The sequence below is a fragment of the Camellia sinensis genome, chromosome 6, assembly GCF_055761805.1.
Source record: "Camellia sinensis isolate YWXY chromosome 6, ASM5576180v1, whole genome shotgun sequence".
In the NCBI taxonomy this organism is placed as follows: domain Eukaryota; kingdom Viridiplantae; phylum Streptophyta; class Magnoliopsida; order Ericales; family Theaceae; genus Camellia; species Camellia sinensis.
The window spans coordinates 104,105,584-104,118,131 of NC_138966.1; the positions used below are offsets into that span (position 1 = coordinate 104,105,584).

Genomic DNA, 12,548 nt, shown 5'->3' on the forward strand with positions numbered 1-12,548 from the left:
TAAGGAGGTTACGGGTGCAGGATATAGTTAACAATTGATGTTGACAGACCATGTAGCATAATTATTTTGCAATAAATTATGTAAAGTTACACCAGTACATTAACTAGCAAAAAGTAAACTACCATTAAAGTGGCTGTTGCATTCTATTATGAGGAACAAAAAAATGCCTTTTAATACTACATATTGACCATTTGTTTCAAGTCCCAATTGTGTCGACTACCTCCTATGCCCCAACTGCAACTCTACATTCTCAATTCCAACATACTTTTCCAATTGAAGATGTTCCACAGATGAAGCATCAGCGCTTCCTCAGCCTCCCTCCCAGACACAAAATATATACTTTTCCTTTTAACATTTTCTTCATTTATAAGTAATAATTTTGGTAAGAATAATACAAATGTAAGGAAAACAAATTATTGAGACACTTTTCAATGTACCACTACCATTGCCTTGTTAAATTTTTATCTTGCATTGTCTTTTTAAGCTTTTTCTTTGTGCTCTGTCTTGCCAAACTTTTTCCTTAACATTTATATTACTTTCATATATGGAAAAGTGTCTGCATGCTTAAACTTTGGCAGTTGAAATGCAGAATGAGCAGGAAAGCTATATTAGTTTAAAAGCATAATGTACACCAAAGTGAATAGTCCCCTTTGTTTACAGTCACACACATTGCCAAGACAATGTTAGAATTGGTTCCATTGATTTTAACGAAATTTCCTAAGTTTCGATCACCAAAATGTGCCAGAAAACTATTAATTGAACCATATTAAGAAAGATGTAGCACAATAAATAAAATTAGAAAGATTGAGATTAGTAGATTTTAACATTTATCATATTAGTTTACTTAAAATCAAAAAAATTTTTCCTAGAGACACATTACATGTACACTAGTGTGCTTATGTAGTCCAAAAGAAGAACAAGAAAAAGTAAAATCAAGGAGAACACAACTTTGAAAACTGGCATGATTTTAAGGCTGGAATTATGGTTTTAGCTTTAGTAGAGAATTAATTTGGTTTTTATGTTTCACATGTCAAGGGTATTTTGGTGATTTTAAAATTCTCAAGATAGGGATTGTAGGGATTGCCCATGAGTGTTCATATGGATTGAGCTATGTTTTTGGGCTTTCATAAAGGTGTTATCTGGTTTTAGACAGGTTTTGAAAGTTAGAACTCTATTAGAAATGGGAGTTCTTAAAAGGATATCTAAAGCTATGCAATGCTTCCAATTAAAGAGAGAGAACATGCTTTAGAGAATTTGTGAAGCATTTTAAGGATCCATTGGGATAGAGTGATGCATGTGGGATATAGGTTCAATGCCTTGAATTTTTTCCTTCTTCTCTTCTTTACTTTTCTTCACTTTTTTAAACATACACAACTCTAGAACCAGATCTATTTTAAGCAATTTCCTAACCCGACAAATTCTATTTCACAACTTCAATCTCTTGCCCGTTATGACCACTCAACCCTAATACCTAAAAGAACACATACTATCCTAGTTAATGTTCAAGGGTGTTATTCACAGCCCCAGAACAGTCCCAAAATTCTCTTCATCCATCAATAAACTCTTAAATCCACCCCTTCGTTACACCTTTTGAAACCATTGCATCCCCATATTTTACCAACTTTCTAGCCTCCATAAACCAATTAAAATCAGCCCTAGAACTAGATCTGTTTGTTGCTGCAGCTTATTAACTTTGGGCTCACTACTTAGCAAAGAGTGTACCCCACACTTGTCTTACATCACGTGCGGCTTGGAACAGACTCATCTCAGATTTTGCATCTAAAAACACTTATGAAACGTTAATGAATAATGACCAAGATGCTGATAAGAATCCCTTTTTAGTGCCAGCCTTCTGATGAGTACTTGAGCATCCAACGTACAAAAAAAAAATGAACATATTGACCAACAGTCACCATATCAGAAATAAGTAAAGGAAACACACCTGGCAATTAATCTGAATTGTCCATAGATGACAGCACCTAGAGTATGCTACAAAGTTGCTGCATAGAATTTCTTGATCCACTTATCTGACTCAAAGTTGGCTAATTAACGATGCAAGTACTTACAGAACCACAAATTCCTCAATGATATCATGCAGAGGTAAGGTTGCCTATGCTTCAATGAAACATTAATTATTACCTATTCACATTTTTGTGTGTGCAAGTTTTTATGCCTCCGTTTCTGTAGTTAAAAGAGAAAAAGACTTCAGCCAAATACTGTTCTAGGTCAGCACAATGAGCAGATGACAAGTTTAATCTCAGGTAATCAAAATTGTATTCAAAAGACAAACAGATATCTTGACCATAAAATGAAAATTTGTAAAAGCATCTTAACAAAATCCAGTTGCATGAGATGATGAACATTCTTCCGATGCAAGAAGTGAAGACCAAAATTTAAAAATTCCCCAGATAAAGATGAGTATACCTACCTTTCTTTGGCAAGTTTGAAGAAGTTGGAAATATGACCCCACAATGTCTTCTCAAATGTTTCCCAAGTGCGATCCACATCCTCAAAATATTCTCTGAGAAACATTCCACATTTTAAATCCAACATTTTGGGGTCCGCTATGTAGCAAAAAGATAGCAATCACCTTTTACTTCCTATTGACACTTAAGGATGGATGAGTAGGTTCACAGACACTAACCAAAATAAAAATGAGCCATTGTTCACCACCAGATACCTATTTCCAAACCAGGTGGTACGAAATGGATGAGCCGCTGAGAGAACAGCGGCACAAGAATGCAAAATCAAGTTTGCTCCTGATCCTAATAAAACTATTTCTGAATAGTTAAAATTTGCATAGTGTATCAAGGGAGCTTCTCAACTAATAAAAACTTGTTGCTCATATTGAATTTACTTTAAGAACTATGAGAACCATAATGAACTTAAAGGAGCATATTCTGACCTTAGTCTGCCAACCTCTTCTTTGTGAGATGCTGCAGCTGCTAATGCAAACCTCCGCTTTCCATCAAGAGCTGTTAACCTCTATGAAAAATTCAGGATTAAACATTAAAGAACAAGAAACTATTACTCCATATGTGATAATGATGGATTTTCTCAACTCCAGACCAATTGTGATAAGAGTTGCTCTACCTCATATGTGTTAGTGAGTTCCTTATCATCACTCAAAGAATCCTGTGCCTCAGATGCTTCAACAGAAATTGACATCATCCCCTCCACATCCTACAAGAAAGCAAGAAGATAGAACACCACTACTCAGCTAAAAGGAAGTCACATGGAAGCCATTTTCACTTGAAAAGGTTTGACAATATAACCACCAACAGCATGTGAATCCAATGCCTCCCATTCCCTCCATAAGAGTATACCACATCAACCAGTCAATTGAATAATTGGTATTACCCTATGAAGCACAGACACTTCAAAATAGGTGTCGTAGCAGTGTCGGACACAGGGACACGTACGGGATCCCCTTAATTTTATTTTATTTTATTATTATTTTTTATTTATTTATTTATTTATTTTTTGTAGGCGACACGGTGGAGACATGGCATTAAATTATTTTATTTTATTTTATTTTTTTCTAGGGGACACGACGGGGACACGTGTGTTCAAATATGGATTATCTATTAATATGTTTAAATATAGTGGTTTATATATATTTTGAATTAATGTTAGTTTTTATTAATTTTGATTATTTGGTAGAATAATATTAATCTACATAAATAATAAAAATAATAATAATTTGCCATGTCTCCCAACGTGTTTGTGTCCCCATTTTTTTGAAATCACCGTGTCTAGTGTCTGCGTCTTTACTTCATAGGTATTACCCCATTGGCAACACTTAAGCATGCAATTTATCGATCTACCCTAAAATGCATGTACACATCCAACATACATAATCGTACGCAATAATTATGACTAGAAATCTTATATATTAAAAGTAAGAAAACAATTTTACCTTCAAAGTTGTGTTCAAGTTATTCCTTGCATTGCTAAGGAGCTTTATCTGATCATGATTTTCAATTAATGTCTGGCATTCTTGACACAGCCTGGTCCACACAACAAGCACTCAGATGAGCATCAAGCTAACCATGTCATATTGCATGAGCGCCAAACAATTATAAGAAAGCAGTTAAAAAGATAAAATCCTCTAGAAAGTTATTATATTGACTTGGATTGCCTTGACAAAAACATACTTTTCAATAGAAATGAAGTTCTCACGAATAAGGTTTATTGTCTTTTGAGACAAGGAAAGTGATTCTAGCCCAGCTTGTGCCTGCTCAACCTGCAGCCCCAGATATAATTTCAGTAAAACATAAGATTATGGAAGTATAATCATGTTAAAGCTTCATAAGCACTATAAACCTTCCAAGAGATGGAGAACCCAAGAGGAAAAACACGGCCCACAAACTGACAATATGCATACCATTTTTCTGAATTGTAAGATAGAACTGAGAGTACCTGTTCTGCAACCATTGTACTGAGTTGTGCATCATTTGCCTGACATTAGAGCGCGCATGGCCAAAATTCAGTAGCCAACCCAAAAGTTCTTGTAGAATGTAAATATAACACATCTAAGACAATGTCACCACCCCCACCCCTTGCATACCAGCGCCACACCAAGAGGTTTGGGGAAGGTGTGGAGTGTGGAAAGTAGCCATAGATGGTAATTTACACTTTGCACCCCTGCACTTTATATAAAATCCTACTTTTGGTCGCTTAATTTTCAATTGTAACAATCAACCCTAGCAATTTTGGTCAAGTTGCAATGTGGTCCTTCCATTAGTTTGTTGTTAAATTTCCTAATAAAATTTGTCAGGTGACCCTCACATAAGGCACTTTGAGGGAAAATTTGTGATTTTCTTCTCTTTTCTACTTATTCTATTCTATATTTTTCCACATTTTTTCTCAATCTACCATATTTTCTAAAGTCACCACCACCAACCACCCCTTCCCTAGTAGGTTTAGAAAATATTTTACAAAGAGAAAATATTGTTAAAAAAATATAGAAGAAATAGAAAAGAGAAGAAAATTACATTTTCCCCCCTTAAAGATACCTCATGTGATGGTCACATGACAATTTTCATTAGACAATTTAATACCAAACTAATGGAAGGACTATATTGCAACTAGACCAAAAGTACAAGGGGTTGACTGTTACAATTGAAAAATGAGGGACACAAATGAGATTTGATGTACAGTGTAGGGGTACAAAGTGTAATTTACCCCCAAAAAAGGTAGCCTCAATATGTTAAAATAATAAATCAATTGCCTTGTATGCAAAAATTACAACCCAAGGCACATGCCTTAAGTGAACCACACACACTTGATTTGACAAATATTTAAGGGCCTTCAAGTTCTAAGCATGTTAAAACCAATAGATCAAGTCCAACCTCAAGATGACCCAAGACCATTATACCAAGTTACCAAAAAATCTACAATGTAACATTCATGTCCATAATATGATTCAGCACACACCGGTTCAAATATTACAAGATCACATTTTGGCTAATTAATCATGACAAACTCTTGAACCGACTTTAAGACAAATAACAAATCCTAAAGAACAAAAATATATATTTTTTTCTTGCGTATACTTCATGATGTGCATGGAGATTTTTTTGGAAAGTAAAGGTAATTAATTGATAAGGAATAGACATTTACTGAGAAAACGAAGGGCAGACTCATAAACAGCAAATAAGATAAATGTAAAAACTGGGCTGAGGAACATTATCTAAGAGAGGTGTTCCAGGAGATTACTATAAAAAATACCAGTATGCAGTACAAAAACAAATGTAGGAGCAAGCTAAGTTACTTAGAATGTGAACCATGCCCAATACAAGGAACGGGAATAAGAACGTAGTACACTACATTTAGGGATAGGCTTATACAAATCACACTCTTAGAATTTAAGGTACTTCTAAACATGAGAGCAATTTGATTTCAACAATTAGATATCCTATAAATAGTCTACTACTCTTCAAATTAATCATGTAATAACACATTTCTAAAAGCATTATGAGCCTTTATTTTTTTAATTTTGTCCAACCAAAACTCCATTCTCTCTATATTTTAGTTCATTTATACTTGATTTCTTTCCTTCTATTTGTGGGATCACCTTGGGTCGATATCAATGGGGTAGGCATTCACTTAAGCCGGGCCTATGCTAGAAAATACCAAAAAAAAAAAAAAAAAAAAAAAAAAACTAGATGGGTGCATCTATTAAATAAAAATAAATATTATGAAATTAAAAACTAATAACTTTATAATCAAGTTGACACAAAAACTTCATATTTAGCCATAACATCCGAAGTACAAACTTAGATGGGTGCATTTTCCATCTTAAGTGCATTTTTGTATGTAAACAAAAACTAAACTAAATAAATTATAATGCATATACAAACTAATATATGTACATGTAATATATATACATCTAATTAATATAATATATCAATAATCGGTCTGGACAGCAAGGAATACTCCCAAACCTGGCCCATTAATAGACTGGCGTAAAAATTCATCCTAGCACAACCCTATGGGTTTAAAAATCAATTTCAACCCCTCAAAAAAGTGGGCTGAGCTAGGCAGGCTACCAGCCGGTACTCCTCATTTTGGAATTATAGTGTATGTTGTTTCAAAATGTAAATCACTAGTATTAGCCTATTTTTTTGGTAAAAACGGTTGCAATGATCCTATTACTCTATTTTGAAGAATCAAACCAAACTAAGTTGTGTCCCAATGGGGTGAGATCGACTACATAAATCTTTTTTTGTCATTTTGTTTTATCACTTACTATACTTGATAACACTCACATTTCTAGTACCAAGACCATGTCCCCCAGTCAATTGAGCAAAAGATATCCACAAGTAACAGAGCACATACAAAAGAAAATGGGTTAATTACACTCACCTCTCTTAAGATTTGGAAAAAAATACAGCTAGCTCCACACTACTGAAATAATTATACTAATCTTCCTTTTAGTATGATTGAAGTGACCGAAACTGATGTCAACGGTGGATAGACATTGAAATAAACAAACTAAATGATAATATATTTTTCTATTCATATAACTAACAAATTATCGATGAAAAATGAGCTAAGTGTTATGTAAATTAAAACTTTGAGAGCAGTCAATGTAATTATGTAAAAAATGTGGGATTGATTGTAATTTTTTTCAAAATAAAATATATAATGTTAATCATGATTGATATTAATTCAGCCCAACATATAAAATTGCACCAAATCAAATCCAATTCAACCACTAAAAATCGATCTATTCCAAATCTGAAGATTGTAATTTTTTTCAAAATAAAATATATTATGTTAATCGTGATTGATATTAATTCAGCCCAACATATAAAATTGCACCAGATCAAATCCAATTCAACCACTAAAAATCGATCTATTCCAAATCTGAACAGACAGAAGAACTAATTCAACCCTCAAAGAATGATTAAAACAATGACGAACCCAGAAAAGCTTTAAAAAAAAAAAACCTGTTGACGAGTAATGTAGTCGGCCTTGATTGATGAAATGGATTGCAAGAGTTCGGGAAGAGGCAAGAGCTTTGCGACCTCGCGTACAGCAGCCTCTTTGGCTTCGATGCCCAGATCTTCACCCATCATCTTTGCCACCAACTATACACTCATCTCTCTCTCTCACCCCTATGTATATGTATATAGTTTCATTTCATTTTCAAAATCACAGTTAGATTTATTCGGCACCTAATTGGAATGAAAAACGATATGGATGGCGCGATTGCCACGCCCACATGAATGGTTGCTTTGCTTTGCTTTCCCCCCACTCAAAATTGGGTTATTTACATTTTGATCCTTTAAATATTTTTTTTCATCATTTTATCCCCTGGGCTCCCTTTAATTAGAAATAAACAAATTATGAAAAGTTAAAATAGTAAAAAGTAAAGTAAAAGTGAAAAAGAAAGTATATTTTCTTATATAAATTTGATTAGGATGCAAATTTTACTAGAAAATAAGAATTTCAATTATAAGTTATTATTTTTATAACAAATTTAATTTTTTTTTATATTTTTCGATGTTTTTTGCAAAAAATTACAAGTTTAGTTACCATGCTATTATGAGTTGTACAAAAAATTTAACTTTCTTGTAACTTCCACCACTTTCATTCTAAACAAACATAGAAAAAAATTATTATTATTTTTTTTTTCATTTTCGTCACTTTCTACCATTTTCATCCAAACTAATCCCTAGAGTTTGTAATGTTTTCTAGGGTTAATTATGCTTTTCACCCCTGTAATTTGATTCAAAATTTACTTTACTTTCTATAGCTTTAAATTGAATAATTTGTTTCTTATATTTTAAGTATAGTTTTAATTTGGTCATTCTGTTCGAATTGAAGGTTAAAATTGACAATTTTAAGATACTTGTCAATTTTTTAAGATATATGCGTAGGCAAAATTAATAACAATTTAAAAGGAATGACTAAATTAAAATTAAATTTAAAGTATAATGATCAAATTGTTCAAATTATAGTAGTAGAGAATAATAAGGAAAATTGAGTCAAAATATAAAAGAGATTTTTATTTTTTTATTTTTAAGATTTATGATATTAAGATTTTATATGATAAAGGACAAGCAATATTTTCATAATGGTTGGTGTCCCTCAGCATTTTTTCAGAGAAATTTTGATTCAGAGAAATTTCAAAATACAGAGAAAAGAAAATCTGGGCTAAATTTCTCTATGTGATGGCCAAAGAAATTTGTAAAACTGAAATTTCTTTGTCATTTTAGAGAAATTTGTAAAAGCATCACCCCTTGTTCAGTTGATTTTTTCTAGCAAAAAATCTGAGCTAAATTTCTCTGTCATTGTAGTGAAATTTATAACAGCATTATCCATTGCTCAGTTGATTTTCTTTGGCTAAAAACCTAGGCTAAATTTCTCTTCATATGATTGCCAGAGAAATTTGTATTCAGTTGATTTTCTTTGACTAAAAATCTGGGTTAAATTTATCTGTCATGTTCATTTTCTTTGGCCATCACGCTTTTACTTAGTACTCTATCATATATTTGAATTTCACTGGACACATTACCATCCCCTTAAAATATGGATTTATCTGAGTTTATGTTTGTTCATGTGTATGTGAAATTTCACTAGCCACTTGCTCTAGAGAAATAAAATTTCTCTAACTATCACACATTTAGTACTCTCTTGTGTGTATGTGGAATTCAAAGAAATTTAGAAATCACATAAAAACATATAAGAAGCATAGAGAACTTCCAAATCAAAATTATCCAGCTCACAAAATAACATGTCCAGAGAAAATTACACAACAGATAAATTCTCAAACTTAACAAATAAAGCATCTAAAATTTATCTATGTTAAAATAACTACAACTAAACAACTTGCTTAATTCACAATATATAATTCAGAGAAATTTACAAACCATACACATATTACAAACTAACCTTATAAACTTAAATTAACTTTGAAAATCACAAAAACAAAAACAAAAACATATTCAAATCGAAAAAATACAGAGAAAATCTTATTAGCTAACTATTCCATAAATTACAATTAATTTTCCCAATCTATAAATCTAATCCAGAGATATTTATAAATTACAAATATATCCAGAGAAAATTATATCACTGCTCCAATTCACAAATAACATGTCAAGAGAAAATTAAAAACAATAGAAAACCAGATGAATTATCACATAGAAACTTCAAAAAATAAAGAATAAACAATTTATTTGTTACTTATTTGATCTATCAACAAACTTCATAAACTACCAAACCCAGCTCTTTTTCTTCAAATTCATAAACTACCAAACTTACCACATTTTCTTCTTATTCTTCTTCTTTTCTCTCTTTAAAAGTTATTACCAAACTCACCACTTCTAAATCTTTCTCTTTCTAAAAACTATCAACCTACGACTGGCTCTACTCTCCGGCGACCCTCACCAATACAACCACCCTTTATTGTCGTCTCACCTCACCTCGTCTCGATATTGTCGCATCTTCGCCTTTCTCAACAAAAAAAAAAGAAGAGAGAGAGAGAGGTGGGTGTTAGGTGTTTGAAGGTATGAAAGGTGTTCACACCATAATAATATGGTGGACTCTCTCACACCAAATTAATTCTTGATGTAGGTAATCAAGCAAACCTTCTTGTAAGGGAATGGAATGATCTGGGGGTGTTTGAATTTAAATTAGCAGGACACAATGCTTCATATCTTTTTGGAAGCATTGTAACCATTGCCAAAGCAAATGGTGACTCTTGGCAATGGTGGTCAAGATACTTATAAATAGTTGGCATGATGGGTTCATTTGTTTGCATTGAAACCCAATATATATTCACACATTGTTTTATCTCCGTATCATCAATTCCATCTTGCGTGATAGATACCCTCACGGGAACACCAATCTTTTGGCCATTGTTAGTCTATCTTACAGAGGTATCAGAGCTTTGTTTACACAAATACACAGATGACGAATTACAGCCTGGAAGAACAAAATTTTTCCGAACGAATTCTACCAAAAATTCAGAAAGTTATTGATCGTCAATCTTCGGCATTGGTTAATTTTGTTTTCTTATTTAATCATCACCAACGTGTTGTATTCCCAGAAAAATATCCAAAGAAAATAACAGTTGGTAGTGCTATTGTTCTGAACCTTGCCAAAAGTGAGGCCGAATTATACCGATGGAAGTAATTTTATAAAATTATTTTTGGTTCAATTTGCGTCTCTAAATTAGCACCATCTTGTTCTTCTCAGAATTTTGATCACAATGGTGAACTTCGTTATGAAAAACGACACAAATTTGATCCACAAAATTCAAATTTCAGTGTGTGGTCGTCGACTCCCGTTACTGAAGAAGACAACCTGTGAAGCAATACCGTTGAAGCCTTTGTTTTGAAAAGTCCATCTATTAGGCCAATTTCAAAAATTAAAAGAAAAGGTCCAAAAATTAGAGTTACAACAAGGAAGTCAATAGCTTTGGGCCTAAGAATTAAAAAGAATTTTCTTAGGCCAAATTTCATAGGCGCAGCCCATAGCTCCAAGCGCGGCCTAGAGATGCGGTCCGCCTAACACGCTGACCCGCATGCCAGCCTGGACCCGCGCCCATCTGCCCAGTGCGACCTGCGTCCATCTGACCTGTGCATTGACCCATATGTCACGCTGGTTCATTCCCAACCGGTTCAGTTCAGCCCTTGAACCGGTAGCAGCCTGGTTCAAACAGTTTTTTGGCTCTTCTCGCTCATTTCAAGGCCGTTTTCAATCATTCAAAAGTCAAAATTTCCAGAATTCTTTGAAAAAATTTTCCGTGGGCAATTGTACTAAATTTTTGGAAGAAATAATTAGACAAGGAGGCTATCCAAGGGTGTTACATAGTAAAACATCCAAAGAATTTTTTTTTAATAAGCACCGTCATGTCACTTAGGCTCGTAACTATTTTTACAATACTCATAAGCAAAGTATTGGATTTAATAGGCCATTGGGTTTTCATCATCCTTCTTACCCAAGACAAGACAACCGATTTTTTACCATAGAGGCAGACTCAAAAACTTCAAGGCTTATCCTTATTAAGACTTGTTGTTGACTTGTCGTTGTATTTAATTTTGCTTATTTGTTTATTTTAGTTTGTAATATCCACATTTGAATTTTTTATTGTAACACATTTTGTTTTTATTATGGCTATTAAAAATGCCACGGATTCTTCAAGAATTGAGATGCTTAACGGAACTAATTTCCAAGCATAGAAATGCTACACTTCTTATCTTATTACACATGAAAGAATATTGCACACTTTATCCACTTATAAACCAGATAATGATTCTAATTGGTTTCAAAATAAATGGATAGAAGATGATGTAATGGCAAAGGCAACTATGTTAGATAATATGAAAGACAACATTATTCCGCTTTTTGAAGAACATGAAATTGCAAAACAATTAATGGAAGTATTAGAAAGTAAGTATGGAGTTCGATCGGACACTCAAATTAAATTGCTCTTGGACAAATATAATAGCACTCGTATGACTGATAATGATAGTGTTGGTGATCATGTTAATCAAATGGAATTAATTGCTAAAGAATTATTCAACGTTGATCACCCTTTGTCAGACAAGATGCAAGTAACTACCATACTTAATAGTCTTCCATTGTCTTGGGATCATGTTGTCACATCTTTAACTCTTAGTGGAAGAGAGATTTCAATGGTAACATTGCCTGTACTCTTGCTTTTGGAAGAAGAACGAATGAAGCAGAGGCTTAAAGAAGTTTTGTCTTCTAACTTGTTGATGGCACAATCTTCGTTACAACCACAGAATAATTCCCATACACCATTCAACAAGAAAAAGACAACTTCTTTCAAGAAAAAATTGGAAGAAGAAGTTCCAGAAAGGATGGAAAAATCAACAAGGATGGAAAAAACAACAATATCACAAGAATCAGACTGGCCCATGTTACAACTGCGGTAAAAAATGTCATATCAAAGCCACTTGTCTTTAGAACAAGAAGAAAAATCATAATCCCATTGCCATGATCGTTTTTGAAGCAATGGTGCTTGAACCTTCATTGAATTCATGGTGGATTGATTCTGCTGTAAC

General features: G+C 33.1%; 1 protein-coding gene across 6 annotated transcripts in view; it reads right to left on the bottom strand.

The window, feature by feature from the left end:
- LOC114300867 (exocyst complex component SEC6) overlaps positions 1-7,773 on the bottom strand; it is a 50,248-nt gene extending 42,475 nt beyond the window's left edge. For 3 of the 6 annotated variants that reach the window (XR_014332730.1, XR_014332729.1, XR_014332731.1), the window contains exons 1-7: positions 7,458-7,764; positions 4,423-4,461; positions 4,158-4,246; positions 3,920-4,010; positions 3,094-3,183; positions 2,906-2,985; positions 2,429-2,521 (exon numbers count right to left, since the gene is read on the bottom strand). Coding sequence is in view for 3 of the 6 variants with exons in the window: in XM_082874362.1 (XP_082730488.1) it covers positions 2,429-2,521; positions 2,906-2,985; positions 3,094-3,183; positions 3,920-4,010; positions 4,158-4,246; positions 4,423-4,461; positions 7,458-7,586 (611 nt within the window). In the remaining 3 variants the exon portion in view is untranslated. Of the gene's footprint in view, positions 1-2,428; positions 2,522-2,905; positions 2,986-3,093; positions 3,184-3,919; positions 4,011-4,157; positions 4,247-4,422; positions 4,462-7,457 lie in introns of all 6 variants that reach the window. The other 3 variants (XM_082874362.1, XM_082874363.1, XM_082874364.1) reach the window with 3 other exon arrangements.
- Between the last annotated feature and the right edge of the window lie 4,775 nt (positions 7,774-12,548).